This window comes from Dipodomys ordii, unplaced genomic scaffold (assembly GCF_000151885.1).
Source record: "Dipodomys ordii isolate 6190 unplaced genomic scaffold, Dord_2.0 Scaffold66, whole genome shotgun sequence".
NCBI classification, from domain to species: Eukaryota; Metazoa; Chordata; class Mammalia; order Rodentia; family Heteromyidae; genus Dipodomys; species Dipodomys ordii.
In genome coordinates, this window is record NW_012267282.1 from 5,599,902 (window position 1) to 5,618,122 (window position 18,221).

General features: G+C 45.7%; 1 protein-coding gene across 3 annotated transcripts in view; it reads left to right on the plus strand.

The window, feature by feature from the left end:
• Ptpn11 (protein tyrosine phosphatase, non-receptor type 11) overlaps window positions 1–18,221 on the plus strand; it is a 40,909-nt gene that overhangs the window by 7,496 nt on the left and 15,192 nt on the right. For all 3 annotated transcript variants that reach the window (XM_013023139.1, XM_013023138.1, XM_013023140.1), the window contains exons 2-6: window positions 8,956–9,078; window positions 11,378–11,572; window positions 13,150–13,342; window positions 13,923–14,039; window positions 15,869–15,982. In XM_013023139.1, coding sequence (XP_012878593.1) covers window positions 8,956–9,078; window positions 11,378–11,572; window positions 13,150–13,342; window positions 13,923–14,039; window positions 15,869–15,982 — 742 coding nt within the window. The remainder of the gene's footprint in view (window positions 1–8,955; window positions 9,079–11,377; window positions 11,573–13,149; window positions 13,343–13,922; window positions 14,040–15,868; window positions 15,983–18,221) is intronic.

Here is an 18,221-nt window from a genome sequence, read left to right on the forward strand (position 1 = left end):
TTTTGGGGAGGGCTGTGTGCGTTCAGTAAACATACAGTGCTGTGATTCTTGGTATTGCTGTAATAGGAGAATCTCTCTATCCTAGTTTGCAAGGAGCACTGGGTTTGAATGGAGACGGACTATATACCAGCATGGATTGGGTTTGATTGTTACTAATCAGGCTGCAACCTGATTCGTATTAGTGAAACCTGAAATGTATTAGTGCATAAGATACAGATAGACAGCTTATTACAGTTATAAGGAAACACACAAGCTAGGCATTCATTCATTTATGCATACATTCATTTATCTTGAGACATGGTCTTATTGTGCCTTAAACTCAGTATCTTCCTGTGTTCTCCCCAGTGCTGAGACAATAGACCTGCGTTGTTACATCTGGATCATTGAAGACTAATTGTGAGACAGATAACTCAGTGACAGGCCTGGTGATGCCACTGGGTGTTGTGAGGCTTAGGAAGCGGCGTGTGTGTGAGTGCCCAGGTGGGGAGTTCTTGGGGAATGTAAAGTGCAAGGGAGCAAGCGCGGGAGCTCTGCACCTGAGGAGGTGGCTGCGGTGCGATTTTCTTTTTTTCCTTTTTGTTCTGAGGATGGAAGCTAGGGCATCGGTATGTACAGCAAGCAGCACACCCTCTACCACTGAGCTACACGCCCAGCCCTGTGTAGGCGCTCTTAAGGTCTTCAGTGTCAAGTGCACCATGGGGAGGAGTGTGGATTGTATTTTAAGATCAGGACAAAACCATAGAAGGATGTGATCGGGGAGTGGCATGAGCTGATGTGAGCTGATGGATTTAAAAATATCCTGGTGCTGGGGCAGGGCTGAGGAGGCAGGAGGGCGTAGGGGTGCCGGGGGTGGGGGGCTTTGCATCGGGGCAGCAGAAGTTTGTGCAGAGCCATTTTGGGAGGCAGTTTTCTTCATTACCTAATCATTAGAGAAGAGATGCTGATCAAGGAGAAACCATGAGAAGGCAGTGATTTCTAAAGACATAATTGTTTGCATCCACTAAAGAGCTGCTTCCACACTTTTTTTTTTTTGGCCAATCTTGAGGCTTGAACTCAGGGCCTGGGCACTGTCCCTGAGCTGCTTTTGCTCTAGGCTAGTACTCTACCACTTGAGCATAGCACCACTTCTGCCTTTATCTGAGAAATCGAACCCAGGGCTTCATGCATGCCAGGCAAGCACTGTACCACTAAGCCACATCCCCAGCCCTCCACAACTTTTTTTGTAGCTTCTTACTCACAGTGTATATCCCTGATGACTGCTGTTCATAATTTATCTAATTATTTATTTATTTTTTGGGTGCCAATATTGGGGCTTGAACTCAGGACTTAGGTACTATCCCTTGTTTTTTTTTTGCTCAAGGCTAACACTCTACTACTTGAGCCACAGTTCTACTTCCAGCTTTTTGGTGGTTAATTGAAGATAAGAGTCTTCACAGCGGGGCGCCGGTGGCTCACATCTGCAATCCTAGCTACTCAGGAGGCTGAAGTCTGAGGATCTCCGTTCAAAGCTAGCCGGGGCAGGAAACTCCATGAAACTCTTATCTCCAATAAACCACTGGAAAACCGGAAGTGGTGCTGTAGCTCTAGTGGTAGGGCGCTAGCCTTGAGCTGAAGAGCTGAGGGACAGCGCTAAGGCCCAGAGTTCAAGGCCCACGACCAACCAAAAAAAAAAGTCTTCACAGACTTTCCTGCCTAGGCTGGCTTTGAACTGTGAGCAGATCTCACTCAGCCTAGAGGAGCTCAGATTACAGGCAGGAGCTGCTGATTTCCAACAATTCATCCTTTTCCTATAGTATAGTAAGATTTAAATAGAAAAGAGAGGTAAAGCTTTAGAATCTGTAGAAAGTAACCAAATTATAACATTTGCCTGAATGACAAAGAGTAATTTTTCTGGAGCATATAACCACGATCACTTGAAATGTAGGCAAGAAACTGATATTAGATTTTGGACCCTTAATTTAAGCCCTTTTCTTAGTTCAGCAGCTTTGACAAGAAGTTCCTGAAATTGTTGGTTGTTCTCGCACATCACTGAGGGGAGGGGGTGGGGTGCGGAGACCGACCAAAACACTCAGCTTCACTGTGTTTGGGTTTCAGCAGGGTTTTTAGAAAGTTTCTAGCCTTTGTAGAATCTGTGTTTGCCACTCAAGGGCAGATTTGTTTTTATTTATGTTTTACAGTGTTGAGGGTGGAGCCCCAGGCCTCCTGCATTCCCAGCCGCCCCACCCCCATTTCCATTCAGGGATCTAGGCTGTCTTGTGATTTCTCTGTGAACAGTTTTAGTTGTGAACTCTTACAGATAGTGTGCCTGCTGCTTCTTCACACTCACTGGGCTTATGTGTGATAGTTGTTCCTGAAGGCAGTTTTAGGTGTGAGGCTCTTTCTCACATGTGCTGGTGGTGCCGGTGGTGCTAGTGGTGTGTTTGTGTGTCTTTCTGTGGAGTGGATGTTACCCACTTGGGCCATATTATGATCAGAGGTCTTTAGTAAATGTGAACAATGTTAGAAGTGGGCAGGTTAGAAGAGATCGTTGAGCACCGGCAGGTGTGACAGGTATTAGAACGAGCAAGAGTGTCTTTTCATAAATGTCTGGGCTGCCCTGGGGTTTGAAACCAGGGCTTCACACATGCTACCACCCTCTGCACCACTGAGCTCCACCCCAGCCTCCCCCTTGCCTTTTACCCTTCTTTCCCCTCAACATGCATTCAGCCTGACTAGGTGTCAGTGGCTCATGCCTGTCATCCTAGCTACTCAAGAGGTGAGATCTGAGGATCCAAGTCTATGAGACCATATCTCCAAAATATTCAGTAAAAAGCAAGCTGGAGCCATGATTCAAGTGGTAGAGCTTCAGCAGAGCAAGCAAATTGAGCAAGCACATTACTTTTTTTGTTTGTTTTGGTTGGTTGTGAGGCTTGATCTCAGGGCCCGGACACTGCCCCTAAACTGTTAAGACCAGTGCTCTACCACTTTAAGCCACAGCTCAATAAGAGTCTCATCGACTTTCCTGCCCAAGCTGGCTTTGAACCGGGATCCTCATGTCTCAGCCTCCTGAGTAGTTAGGATTATAGCCAGGAGCTTCCAGGGCCCAGCTACCTTTTTGTTGTTGTTCGAGGCTAGGACTGACACTTTCCCTAATTGTTTGGTGCTCTACCAACTGAGCCACACCTCCATTCCCAAACCCTATTACTGACAACAAACATGAAGGGCAGTATAACTTAAGTGACAGACACAGCCAAAGGTCTATGGAAAACTATCATAAGTATGCACAAGAACAGTCTATCCTGTGTGGCATCCACCAGTAATAACAATAATGATAACAGTGGAAACTAATACTTATTAAGCCCTTAGTCTGTCTAGCCAGTGTCTAAATGCTGGTTACTAAGGTCTCTTCAAAATACCACTCACTTGTCTGCTTTTAATAACAGGATAGGTGTAATTATGAGTTGTAAATGAAATAATGCACTTTATTTAATAAAAGGGTGAAGAGACCACCCCTGCCTTATCTCCCTCCGCTGATTCTGCTGATGGGTGGAGGTGGTGCTCAGTGGGCCTCATCTAAGAGATGAGACAAAGCTGCTTCGACAGTGTCTCCCACACCCAGGATGGAGACAGCAAGCCAAGGCAACCATGCTGCTGACAACAGAGGGGCAGCTGAGTTCTGAGTCCCACCTTGCAAAATAGTGGCAGAGTATAATGCTTGAAATGCTGAGTTCATTGTTGCTGGTTTTCTTTTTCATTTTCCCTCCTTCCTTCCCTTCCTCCTTCCCTCCTCTCTCTCTTTTTAATTAGTCATGGGGCCTGAACTCTGGGCCTGGGCGCTGCCCCTCAGCTCTTCAGCTCTAGGCGAGCGCTCTACCACTTGAGCCACAGTGCCAGTTCTGGCTTTTCCTGCTTATATAGTGCTAAGAAATCGAACCCAGGGTCTCATGCATGCAAGGCAAGCTCTCTACCACTGAGCCACCTTCTCAGCCCTCTCGTTCTTTCCTTCCTTCCTTTCTCTCTTTCTCTCCTTTCTTCCATTCTTTTCTTTTCTTTCTTTCTTCCTCCCTCCCTCCTTGTTTGTTTCTGTCATTGGACTTGAAATCAGGACCTGGGCGCTGTCCCTGAGCTTTTTACTCAAGGCTGGTGCTCTCCCACTTTGAGCCACAGCTCCACTTCAAGTTTTCTGGTGGTTAATTGGAGAGAAGAGACTCATAGACTTTCTTGCCTGAGTTGGCTTCAAACTGTGATCCTCAGAGCTCAGCCTCCTGAGTGGCAAGGATTACCGGTGTGAACCACCAGCGCCTGGCTTTTTTTTTTTTTTCTTTTTAAATGCTGGTACTGGGACTTTAACTCAGGGCCTCACACTGTTGGCTTTTTCACTCAAGACTGGCACTCTACCACTTGAGCCACAGCTCCATTTGTGGCCTTTTGGTGATTAATTAGAGATAAGTCTCAAGTACTTTCTTACCTGGTCTGGCTTCAGACCATGAGCCTCAGTTTTCATCTGTTTAGGATTACAAATGTGAGCCACTAGCACCGCTTAGAAACTTTTACATTTTTTTTTTACTTTCACAGTTTTTTAAGCTACAGTAGTAGCTTAAAAAAATACATAGTACAAATATTTTTTACACACATTGAAATGTTTCTCACCAAACTAAATTACTCTTTGAGACCATGTAGAATTGTGTCTTATTCTCCATGTTTCAATTAGGAAGAGATGATGATCTAGCAGCTTGTGGTTTTTATGCTATGATACCTAGGTTTATTTAGTGTTTGTAAAATGCAACTCATGTTACTAAGTGAAAATGCATATTATTTCTTTGAAACATAAATGCTTGCTGGCTTTTTCTGAAGAGAAATAGAATCTTGAACATGTAATGCATATATAGATATAGATACATATCTTTGACATGTGTCCATATATAAATGTACATTTGTATATGTGTATACAGTTGTTGTTAAGCACACTTAATAGATATTAAAGCTTAAAACTAGTCAGTGTCTGTGGCCCTGGTAGCATGCTGACCCTCACAGATGTATTTGTGGCTTTGATGGAATCTCCCAGGTTTGTCAGAAGAAGCAGAAAGCTCCATTGCTGTCCATGGGGTGTGCTGATGGGCCGCTCGCTGTGGTCAGCTTCAGCTGGTTGTTATGTAGAGAGAACCTGAGCACCTGCCGTTTTAAGTCTTCACAGGTTTCCACGATGACCTGCACTTCCCTTCACCTGTGGGGAGTTTCATGGGGCTGGCCTGGGAGAAATGCCGTCAGGGTACTGGCATGGTGAAGAGGAGGAAGTCCTTCTCCCCACTGGTGTTAACTGAAATTTGGCATTTCCAAATGTGGAGTCTAGAGGCAGGCATTTGGCCTATGATGCACAGGGTCCTTAGATACTCATTGTCAAAATTCCTGTAAAAATCCTGCAGTAGGGCTGGGAAGGTGGCTCAGTGCTTACCTTGCAAGCATGAGGCCCTGGGTTCGATTCCTCAGCACCCCATAAGCAGAAAAAGCCAAAAGTGGCGCTGTGGCTCAAGGGGTAGAGCACTAGCCTTGAGCTAAGAGCTGAGGGACAGCGCCCAGGCCCAGAGTTCAGACCCCATGACTGACCCCCCCCCCAAAAAAAAAATTCTCTAGTAGCACACAGTGGGGGAAAATTCCCTCATCTGCTCCATAAATTCAGGAAGTAACTGACCTAGAAACACCCACCATTTGATTCTGTCAAGCAAAGAGCTGTTGGGGCTGGGCACAGTGGCTCGTGGCTGGATTCCCAGCACCTGGAAAGCTGCTGGGATTGAAAAGAAGATGGCCTCTTCCCAACTGAGCGGCCAGCTGTGGCGGATGCCGACGGTGAGGGAGCGGCAAAGGCGGTTGACTGGCTGCTCTCCCTTCACTTCGAGCTCCGGGTATTCATTAAGAAACTGCTGGGTCAGCCCTTGGCCGGGGGCTCAGGGCTTGCTGGAGAGGAAATAGACCTGTCCCCTGTCCTCGTGGGGCCACCTGTCAAGCCTTCAACGTGGCAGTGTGGAAGTCTGTGATTGGGCATGGCTGCCAAGGCCCAAGGGCTGTGTGGGTGAGTGAGAAGGTAGGATGGACCGTGGGCTGTAAAGGACGGGCAAGTGCAAAGGCCGCAAGTGCCCAGTTTGAGAAATCTCAATGAGAGTGTGAAAATCAGTAAGGGCACCATCTTGCCGCACCCAGGTAGAGTCTAGGACTTTACTCAAAGCATATAGTATTTTCCTCTGGCTAACAGCAAAATTCCTAGCTCTAAATACGGCCCTCTGAAGGGTGGTTTGGGCTACACGTTTTACATGTAGTAATTTACTTGCATCACGCCACAGTGGTATAGATTGTTAGTATAGATTGTTATCTAAGCAGGGCAGGAAATCCAGAGGCCCAGTGGAAACTTTGATAAATTTAACCTCACCAAGATGACCTTCTATGGAAAACACCAACACCAAACCCACAGTAAAAACGGGAGGAAAAAGCTAAGACAAATATTTGCCATGCTCATAACAAGGGGTGGATGAGCTTTTCGGTTATGCCAAGAGTTCCTACACGCTAAAAAAGAAAAAAGAGAAAGGAAATGAGCATTGCTGCATTGACAACTCAGAAAGGGAAAATAAGCTGTTTGAGAACATGAAAGATGTCATTCTTACAAAGAAATGCACCTGAGTGCTACCATTTTCCATTAATCAGATAGACACAGATGATGAAATTTGATAATATGTGCAGTGTTGGCAAAAGTGAGGGAGAATGGGACTTCACCTGCCATTTGTGTTTTCTTTTGAGGACAGTTTGGCAATAAAATAAAAAGATTAAAATTTAGGGGCTGCAGGGACTAGTCCAGTGATTGAATGCGTACCTGGGATAGCTATTTCCCTGCGTTCCATCCCCATTCCCAACAAAGAATGTTTTAAAGTTAGGTGCGGGGCACATGCCTGTAGTCCTAGCACTTAGGAGCCCAAAGCAGGAGAATCACTTAAGATCAGGAGTTCAGGACCAACCTAGGTCTTGAATCTAATGAGACCCTAGCTCAAAAACAAGATATTGCCAGATCCTGATAGTTCACACTTATATCCTAGCTACTCAGAAGGCTGAGATCTGAGTATTCTGGTTTAAAGCCAGACTGGGCAGAAATACCTGTGAGACTCTGATCTCCAATTAACCATGTAAAAGCTGGAGTTAGAGCTGTGACTTAAGTGGAAAAGCCAACTCCTGAGTTCAAGCCCTAGCACAAAATAAAAACCAAACAACAACAAAAACAGCCCCCCCCACTCCTCCCAAAAAAGAAAACTCAGAAATGACATCTGTAATTGTCTGGGAGCAGATCCATGGTAGATGTGGGGCCAGGCTGGGTTCTGTGCTTAAAGTGTGAGTGCTGAGACTACAGTGTGTGGTTTACGAAGGCTGATAATGGGGTAGGCCTCGAGAGAGCACTATAGCTGGGATTTCTGCACTTGCCATAAGGAGGAGACAAAATCTTTCCCTTCAGTAGCCCAGTAATTATGGGCTTAATGACACTTTTGAAATACTACAAGATATCCATCATTATAAATTAAAAATAATTAGGAACCTATTAGAATTAGGAACAGGATGTCCACCTGTTAAATCACCCAAGCAAGGGCTGGGAAGGTGGCTCAGTGGTAGAGTGCTTGCCTTGCATGCATGAGGCCCTGGGTTCGATTCCTCAGCACCACATAAGCAGAAAAAGCTGAAAGTGGCGATGTGGCTCCAGTGGTAGAGCACTAGCCTTGAACTGAAGAGCTGAGGGACAGTGCCCAGGCCCAGAGTTCAGGTCCCACGTCTGACATAAATAACCCAAGCAGCTGAGTAGGAAAAGAGACAAAAAGCAAAAAAAGTTGAAAACACACTGGCATCTATGAGATTAAACTTAAGCTGTCAGTAATAATGGGTTGAGAGCCGGGCTCTGGTGGCTCACACCTGTAATCCTAGCTACTCAGGAGGCTGAGATCTGAGGATCGCGGTTCAAAGCCAGCCTGGGCAGGAAAGTCCGAGAGACTCTTATCTCCAATAAACCACTAGAAAACCAGAAGTGGCGCTGTGGCAGTGCCCAGGCCCAGAGTTCAAGCTGCATGACTGACCGCCGCCCCCTTCCCCAAAAAGGGATGAGAATCCCAGCTTTTGACTTAGTCAGGTGGCATTCCCCCCCACCCCCCATTGTAGAGCTAGAATTTGGGGCCTGGTTTCTGTCCCTGGGCCTCTTCGTGCCCAAAGCTAGCACTTTACCTACCACTTGTGCCACAGTGCCACTTCTGGTTTTTGAGTGGTTAATTGGAGATGAGTCTCACAGGGACTTTCCTGCCTACACTGGCCTTAAATTGTGATCCTCAGATCTCAGCCTCTGGAGTAGCTAGGATTATAGGCATGAACTACCTGCACTCAGCTCTATGAGACTCTTCTCCATTAAACTACTCAGAAAAAGCTGGGAGTGGCTCAAGTGGTAGAGCGTTAACCTTGAGCTAAAGCAGCTGAGGAACAGAGTCCTGGCAGAGTTCAAGCCCCAGGACTGGCAAAAAAAAAAAAAAGACAAATTGGAAAAGAAAGAATGACAACAGATAAACAAACAGGTGACAGAGGATTTGGGTGATACCAACATTATCAGGCTAAGTAGGATTCAGGATAGAATGTTAACTGGGCTGGCAGCATGGCTCAAGTGGTAAAGCACCTGCTTAATGAGCTTAAGGTCCCGAGTTCAATCCTAAGTACCGCAAGGGGTGTGTGTGTGTGTGTGTGTGTGTGTTAAAAACTATTAAATAATTATTTGCTTGGGCTGAGGGCATTGCTCAAGTGGTAGAGCACTTGCCTAGCAGGGTTGAATCTTGAGTTCAGTCCCCAGTTTTACAAAAAAAAAAAAAGAAAAAGAAAGAAAAAAGAAAAAATGCTCTACTCAGGGTAGCTTAGCCATGATGAATGGAAAGCAGGAACCCTTTGCCTCCCATTGCATTTCTCCTTTTCCAGATGGTTTCACCCAAACATTACTGGCGTGGAGGCAGAAAATCTACTGTTGACCAGAGGAGTTGATGGCAGCTTTTTGGCAAGGCCCAGTAAAAGTAACCCTGGAGACTTCACGCTTTCCGTTAGGTAAGTGGGAAGGAGAAGAGGCTCCTAAGCATTGGGAATTGAGGCCACACCTGGCCAGCTGTGGCCTGCCCCTCTGCAGAGGCGCCTTGCAGGACACTGACTGGCCCGTCACAGGCTCCCTGTGCCCGCTGCAGTGAGAGCCCCAGAAACTCAGCCGAATGGGTGCCAAGAGCAACTGCTGAAGATGCGGAAGGCAAAGCAAGGTTGTGGCCCAGCCCCACGCTTCTTGACCATGGCTTCTGCACTCTTCCTCTTCCCGCCATACATTTCTACCAGGGAAGGCCTCTCTGAGGGTTTCTTTAGATCACTTTCCTTTGTCAAGAAATAGAAAGTCAGTGAGGAAGTTGTGGTCCCTTTTGTTCCCCTGCTCATCTCTCCGGAGAGTAAACCACCATCCAGAGGTTGGCATAGGTCCTTCCTGAGCATGTTTTCGTGCTGACTGTGTTGGTACCAGGTGCGGACTAACCATGTAAGTACTTCAGTGATGACATGCAAACTTTGGCACCTTGACTTCCGTGCCAGTGCTTCTTCATGGCTGTATAGCAGTCTGCTGGTGGCCACACACAAGTTTACCTGCCCTCTTTCTCATGAACATCGGAGTGTTTTCAGTTTATTTAAAAACTTTCAGTATTTACTTTCCTGGGTCTTGAACTCAGAGCCTGGGTCCTGCCCTGAGCTTCTTTTGCTCAAGGCTAGCACCACCTGAGCCTCAGCACCACTTCCAGCTTTTGCTATTTATGTGGTGATAAGGAATGGAACCCAGGGCTTCATGCATGCTGGGCAAGCATTCTACCACTAAGCCACATTCCCAGCCTGTCCCTGAGCTTTTGTACTCAAAGCTACTGCTCTAGCACTTGAGCCACACCTCTACTTCTGACTTTGGCTTTAAAAATTTTTTTTTGTTATTTTAAGGGTGATGTACAGAGTAGTTACAGTTATATAAGCCAGGAAAAGTGTATGTTTGGACAATGTCACTTCTCTTGCTTTCTCCTAATTTTTTCCTCCCTTCCCTATCCACACGTTATAAAGTTCATTTTCCACATAGTGTCTGCTGAGTACCACTGCTGCATTTATTCACCCTTTGTCCTGCCATCACTTTTTTGGTAGCTAATTGGAGATAAGAGTCTCATGGACCTTCCTGCCTAGGCTGGCTTCAAACCTTGATCCTCAGATCTCAGCCTCTTGAGTAGATAGGATTACGGGTGTGAGCACTGGCGCTAGGCTAGTGTGGCTTTTTTTTTTTTTTCCAAATTTTTTATTGTGACTAAGTGGCTGCATAATTTCCCAAATTTCACAGTATTGTAGGATAGTGATGCTTAAAGTCACAAACACATTCTAACTTTCATGGAGCAAATTGTCTATCATGGTCTATAACATTGATGAATTCTATGAGCTTTGCGATAGTCATTTCTTCCACATTGGGTGATATGTACATTTCTTTTGTTCTGCATAGCATCAGCTGTTCCCTCTTTCCCACTGGTTCCCTCCCTCCCATCGCTGCCATTGAGTTGCTTAGTTCATTTTGCTCAATGTCCAGTGCAGTTGATGGGTCCCGCTGTGGTATGTTTTTCCCTGATTCCCTCTAGTTCTGTGTCGTCCTCCTGGTTTGCCTCCAGTATGCACATATACACCATACATGTGATCAGCAGCATGTGGTTATTTAGTAATGATTTGACCAGATGAGTGGAAGTCCTTTGTTTCTTAAATCTGTTAATTTTGTCATATCACCTAACATTTTGGATTTAACATCCACTTATCAGGGAGACCATGTGTCGTTTGTCTCTTTGCTCTTGGCTTACCTCCTCAACATGATTTCTTCTAGATCCATCCATTTCCCTGCAAATGCCATTATTTTGTCCTTTCTAATGGCTGCATAATATTCCATTGTGTATAGATACCACAATTTTTGGATCTATTCATCTGTGGTGGGGCATCTGGGTTGTTTCCATATCCTGGCTATTGTGAACAGTGCTGCAATAAACATGGAGGTGCACGTGTCCTTGTATACTGGTTCCTGTTGTTCAGGATAGATGCCTAGAAGTGGTATGACTGGGTCATAAGGTTGGTCAATAGTTAGCTTTCTGAGGACCCTCCAGACTGCTTTCCAAAGTGGTTGTTTAAGTGTGCATTCCCACCAGCAGTGTAATAGGGTTCCTCTTTCTCCGCATCCCCTCCAGCATTTGTCGTTGGCTGACTTGAGGATGTGGGCCATTCTGACTGGGGTAAGGTGGTATCTCAGGGTTGTCTTTAGTGTGGCTCTTTATTACTTCTTCTTCCCCTTTCTGATGGACTATTGTAGAAGAAATGGAGCTGTCACCCACATCAAGATTCAGAACACAGGGGACTACTATGACCTCTATGGAGGGGAGAAGTTTGCCACCCTGGCAGAGCTGGTTCAGTACTACATGGAACATCACGGGCAACTGAAAGAGAAGAATGGAGATGTGATCGAGCTCAAGTACCCGCTGAACTGTGCAGATCCTACCTCTGAACGGTCAGTACCTGTGAGTGACACGTGGTCTGCAGCTCTCCTGGACCATGTGTTATGCAGCTGTGTTGTGGGGTCTCTGTGTGTGTGTGTGTGTGTGTGTGTGACTGTTTCCACAGTATTACGGATGTAATACTGAGTGCTTGAACTTAGGAACTAGTCCATGAACACTTTTGGTAGGTTAGCCACAGCTCCACTTCTGGCTTTTTGGTGGTTAATTGGAGATGAGAGTCTCTCAGACTTCCCTGTCTGGGTTTGCTTTGAGCCTTATTCCTCAGATCTCAGCCTCCTAAGTAGCTAGGATTACAGGTGTGAACCACCAGCGCCCGGCAAGGCATCCTTTTCTTGTGGGAGCTCCAGTCAGTGGAATTTATGGGCGTTCTCTGGGGACCTCGTACTGTCCTACATACACTGCCTGTGCTGTACCTGCTGTAGTTTTAAAACTGATCCATCACTCGTGGGGCTTATGATAGAAAAGCATAACGATCAAGATTGCCGCAACAGCAGCAGTCTCTGTGGCTCCAGCCAGTTGTTCAGCCACGCCACCAGCAGATGTCAGCTTGAGTCTAGAAGTGGGAGAGCAGAGTATGTGGAGGGGCAGCTTTCCCACCATCCCTCCACTGTTACATCCATGCATGTGGGAGTGAGCCTGACTTCGCCTGTGGGGAATTGTGTTATTTTAGAGATTTCCTTCAGCAGTTGACAGCTGGGTTTAGCTCACATGCACAATTGCATTGCTTTTTTTTTTTTTTTCTGCATTCCCCTTTCTGACCCAGGATAAATTCTGGTCTGTATGTTTTGTGTCTTAGGTCCATTTTTCCGGCTCACATCATATGTCAGTGCTGTCATGTACTGATGACAATTTGTGTCTCCAGCTACTACTGTAGCTTCAGACAAAGGCTCTCCGTGACTTGGCGTGATTTGCTTTTAGATTCGACTCCTTCAACTGAGCATGGATGAAGACAAATACAGTCTGTCCCTTTAGTGATCAGCCATTAGCATTGCTGCTGTGATGAGCTTGCTTTCTTATGAGGAGCTTGAGGGAAAAAGCTCTAAATTAGTATGGCTGTCAAGATGGTTTCCATGTCACTTAGAGCAGTACTGTCTCAAGTCTGTCCTTGGATGACTTTGGATGGCCTTTATCTGGGCTCTGGCATGATGGTTTAAAATACAGATTCTATGGGCTCCATTCAGACTTAAATGTCATCTCTGCTTGGGGGCATAGGAATGCATACTCACAGTGAAATCCTTCACCACTACCCCAAGTTTTATGTGCATTAAAGATTGAGATGAAAACTCAGTAAGTACTCAAGACATGGACAGCAAATTGGAGGCTGGTAAACTAAGTGTAGATAGGAAATCAGGGAAAAATGTGAAACGCTTGTGTTAATTTGTTAAGAAGATTCTTTTTTGTCTAGTGCCAAACCAAGACCAAATGTTTATTTTTTATGTATTTTTTTATTTCGTTTATATATTTTTTGTTGTTTCTACCATGTATCTCCTCAGATCTCAGCCTCCTGAGTAGCTAGGATTACAGGCGTGAGCTACTGCTGCCTGGCTCACTTTTGTTTGTAAAAATTTAGGTGGTTTCATGGTCACCTCTCTGGAAAAGAAGCCGAGAAACTGCTGACCGAGAAAGGAAAGCACGGCAGCTTCCTCGTACGGGAGAGCCAGAGCCACCCTGGAGATTTTGTTCTCTCTGTGCGCACCGGTGATGACAAGGGAGAGAGCAACGATGGCAAGTCTAAAGTGACCCATGTCATGATTCGCTGCCAGGTGAGCTGCCCCTGCTCAGGGAAGCCAGAGCCGTGACATCCAAAGTCAGCTTCTTTGTTCATTCAGTCCAGACCTTCTATCCCTTCACTGTTTCTCCCACTTGTTTCATCATTCTGAAACTGTGGCAGGTTTTATTTTCAGTGTATTCTGGCAGATTAACTCAGACCTGAGTACATGAGTTACCCTCTGCCCTACAAGATCTGGTCTGAAGACCAAGCGATATCAAATAATATTACACACACACACACACACACACACACACACACACAGAGACACACACACACACACAGACACACAGACACACAGACACACAGACACACAGACACACACACAACCTAGCCTGTCTTCATTATTCCTCTGTTGTCATTTCCATATACTGAAGACTGGGAATGGGGAAAACCAGCGATGTAACATAAAGATGACAAGCATCATCATTTTTGTCTTTATATAGTGGTTTTTTTTTTTTTTTTGTCGGTTGTGGGGCTTGAACTCTGGCCTGGGCGCTGTCCCTCAGCTCTTCAACTCAAGGCGAGCGCTCTACCACTTGAGCTACAGCGCCACTTCATTTTTGTCTTAAAAGGAGCTGAAATATGATGTTGGTGGAGGAGAACGGTTTGATTCTTTGACGGATCTGGTGGAGCATTACAAGAAGAATCCGATGGTGGAGACATTGGGCACAGTTCTACAACTCAAGCAGGTTGGAAAACTGAAGCTTCTATTCCCCCTCAGAGTTTAAAAATACAGATAGTTTCCATACATGCAGAATGTATCAGTCAGCTTTCTGCCTGTGACAGGACACCTGAAAGAATAGAATCTGTTGTAAGGAGAGGGGGATTTTGGCTCACGGTTTCAGGGGCTTCGGTCCCTTAGCCCTGTCATTTTTGGCCTGTGCAGACACAGTTGTGGTAGGAGGAACCTGTTCACCTCTTGGTGGTAAAGAAGACAGGAAGGGGCTGGCTTCCAATGACCTAACTTCCCTTCACCAGGCCCCATGTATGAAAGGCTACTCTGCCTCCCAGCAGCACCACAGGCTGCAGACCAACTGTTTGACACACAGGCCCCTGGGCAATATTTAAGATCTGTACTATAATGGAGAAGGAGAGGAAGGAGTATCAGCTTCCACATATATTATCCATCTTCAGTTTGGACTCAGTTCTTCCCTCTTTCCCTCCCTCCCTCCCTCCCTCCTACCCTCCCTTCCTTCTTTCCTTCCTTCTCTTTTTTTTTTTTTTTCTTTTTTTGTTGGTCGTGGGGCTTGAACTCTGGGCCTAGGCAACGTCCCTCAGCTCTTTAGCTCTTCCAGTTTTCTGATGGTTTATTGGAGATAAGAATCTCATGGACTTTGTTGCCCAAGCTGGCTTTGAACTGTAATCCTCAGATCTCAGCCTCTTGAGTAGCTAGGATGACAGGCGTGAGCCACCCATGCCTGGCTTCTCTTTCTTTCTTCTTCTCCTCTTCTTCCTCCTTCACACAGGGTCATGTTATATAGCTCAGACTGGTCTGGAACTTGTGCTCATCTTCTGTCTCCTAAGTGCTAGGGTTAAAGGTGTGTTGTGTGCTATGACACCTGGTTCCAAATGTTTCCTTATTACTCTACTTAGTGGATACCACTTGTAGTGTTTGGAAACAAATTCTAGGTGTTATATTATTCCCATGTATACCCATTTACATAAAAGGCCTTACGAAGTTGTGGGTTTTTTTTGGGGGGGTGTGGGGGAATGGGTTGAAGATTTAACTGAAGTCATTGCACATGCTAAGACTCCTCTGAAGGAGTTTTGCACAAGTCTTGGCCTACTCATTTAATTGTGTACTATGCTTACACTTAATTACCCTTGGCTCTTTGAGACAGGGTCCAGTATGTTGCTCAGACTTAACTTGAGTTTGCTCAAGCTTGTCTCATCAACTTCTCTATTCTCCTGCTTCAGCACCCCAAATGCTGGTGCTACAGGTGTGAATCACCACATCTAGCTAGATTTCTTTTTTTCAGTACTGGAACTCAGAGTCTCATACAATTGCTTGGCTTTTTCACTCAAGGCTGGTGCTCTGCCATTTGAGCTACACCTCTACTCCTGGGCTGGCTTGCAACCATGACCCTCAGATCTCAGCCTTCTAAGTAGCTAGAATTACAGGCATGAGCCACTGGTGCCCGGTATGGCTAGATTTTCTAAGGCAGTATTTTGCCAGATTTTCTTCAGAGATCCGCTCTTGGCTTCCTTTCGTTGGTCACATTTGTTCTCTTTTGGAGTTGTTATCTCCAAGTTTTTGACTGTGTGTCATTTCTAAGTCATGTTGAGGTGAATTCAAATCCAGGTTTGAATTTGTAACAACAGGGTTAATTATTTGCTAAGATTGTAGAAAGATCCAGTTCCTGAGAGAAGAGAAAAGAAGGTGAAACTGCCTTTGAACAACTGTATTGTGCATTACTCTGTAGTATTTGTTACTACCAACAGAATTTTTTTGTTTTTACATGAATGCCTTTCTAAAACACGTTTGCTTCCTCTCCTACCCGCTGTTGGACTTGGTCAGCCTCTCAACACGACTCGGATTAATGCTGCCGAAATCGAAAGCCGAGTTCGAGAATTGAGTAAGTTAGCTGAGACCACAGATAAAGTCAAGCAAGGCTTTTGGGAAGAGTTTGAGGTAAGTTATTACGAAATTGGTTTTATGTGACTTTTAATGGATAAGGTGTTAGAATTTGATCTGAAAGACCTGAATCCAATCCTTTCTTAATTCAACCAGTGACTGGCTGGAAGCCAGTAGCTGAAGGGCTGCTAAGGGACAGAGGGCGTTGTCCTCAGACAGAGGAGTTGGCAGTTTGTGTCGAATGGAGGAGCCAGCACTTCCATTTGGTGCTTTCAGTTGGGACTGCTGGCAAAGTCCCAGAAAAACAAAAGACTGGAATTCCATTGGAAGATTTCCAGTACTTACTGGGGTCTTCAGAAAGCCGGGGCAGCCTCATTACTCTGAATGGTGGGAGGGAAGTACTGTGTGCTTGCTGTGCTCCAGAAGGTCAGGTAGGTAACTTTGGGGACTGGGTGGACCAATTTCTCCTACTTAGCTAGGAGAATATCCTGAGTGAAAGATCCTCCATTCCCCTTTCCTGTCACTTACCCCTGATCCTGTAATCTCTCTCTCTCCCCTCATCCATTTGACAGAAATCTTTCAAACACGGTGATCTTGGTGCTGAGAGCATGGTTCAGAAGTAGAGCCTAGGATTCATGAGTTCCTGAGTGCAGGCACTATAAAGAAAAGAAAAGTAACCACAAACTCCCAGGTTTTTGGCATCCTCCTCCTGCTCCGGGCAATACTAGGATTTGTCTCAGGGCTTCTCCCTTGCTAGGCTGATGTAAGGCCACTGAGTCACATTCCCAGCATTGCTTTTGACGTAGTTACTGTCCTAGTTATCTCAAATGCTCAGCACAGGGCCTGGCACACAGCGGGAACTCCATAAGTTAGTGTTTCTCGACTGACTGCTTTAATTTAGTGGCTGTTTACCTCCTTTTTATTATTTTTTTATTTGTAAATAAGTTTTTTTTTATTGTGAAAATACTGTACAGAGGGGTTACAATCACATGAGCAAGGTAATGAGTACATTCCTTATCAAGCATTGTTGCCTCCTCCTTTGTTTTTCCTCTACCATCCCTTCCCTCCCCTCTCCACAACTACACCCCCCCCACCTCCTTTTATGAATGTTCTTTCCATCATCTTTGGAAGACTGTAGAATTCAGCGGCGCTGCGGAATGGACAAGTGAGTAATGACTGAGGAATGAAGTCCCTTCCGCCTCAGTGTGACAGAGCAGCTCGGTGAGCTCACCGTCAGCTCCATGGCAGAGGCTAGCAGCCTGAGGCACTTCACGGCACACGTAGACTCCAGTTGCGTTCCAGCCTGGAGGAGCTTGTGTGGAGCAACCGAGTGCTTGCTCAGGACAGTGCATTGCAGGACAGGCCCTGCAATTCAGCTTCATTCTCTCCACAGGCCCTGGAGACACCTGAGGAACACTGGGGTGGGGGGAGATTCTAGTGGAGTGGGAAACTAGTGATGAAGAGCATCAATGAAACACGATGATAAACGTAACAAGTTAGAGTTGTTATTTTAAATTTACTTTCCTCATTTGTTGCTGAGAGTCACATGCTTTATCACCCAGCTGCACCCTTGGGCTGTCATTACTTATTTTAAACATTGAAATATTTCTCTAAAGCTTTTTTTTTTTTTAATCACCAATACAGATTAAATATTTATTTCTTCTTACTAAGTAGTTTTCAAGGTCATGTTTTCTGAGTTTCTTTTACTTATTGTACTTGTTTCTTCCCTGGGACTGTCCTTAAACTGCGGTCCTTCCATCTCCACCTTCCATGTTGCTGACAGCACTACACCTCACCTGTGCTCATGGATTTTGTTTTTTTTTTTTGTCTGTCGTTGGGCTTGAACTCTGAGCTTGTGCACGAGCTTTCCCTGAGCTCTTCAGCTCAAGGTGAGCGCTCTACCACTTGAACTGCAGCAGCACTTCTGGTTTTCTGGTGGTTCATTGGAGATAAAGAGTCTCATGGACTTTCCTGCCCGAGCTGGCTTTGAACCCTGATCCTCATATCTCAGCTTCCTGAGTAGCTAGGATGACAGGCGTGAGCCACCGGTGCCCGGCAGTGCCTTCTTTCCTGGGCCTGTCCTGTAATGTGGTTTCTCCTGCACACTGCAGTCCCTTTTGGATTTTTTTTTTGGGGGGTCCAGTCGTGGGGCCTGAACTCTGGGCCTGGGCGCTGTCCCTCAGCTCTTCAGCTCAAGGCTAGTGCTCTACCATTTGAGCCACAGCACCACTTCCGGCTTTTTTCTTTTTGCTTATGTGGTGCTGAGGAATGGAACCCAGGGCCTCAGGCATGCAAG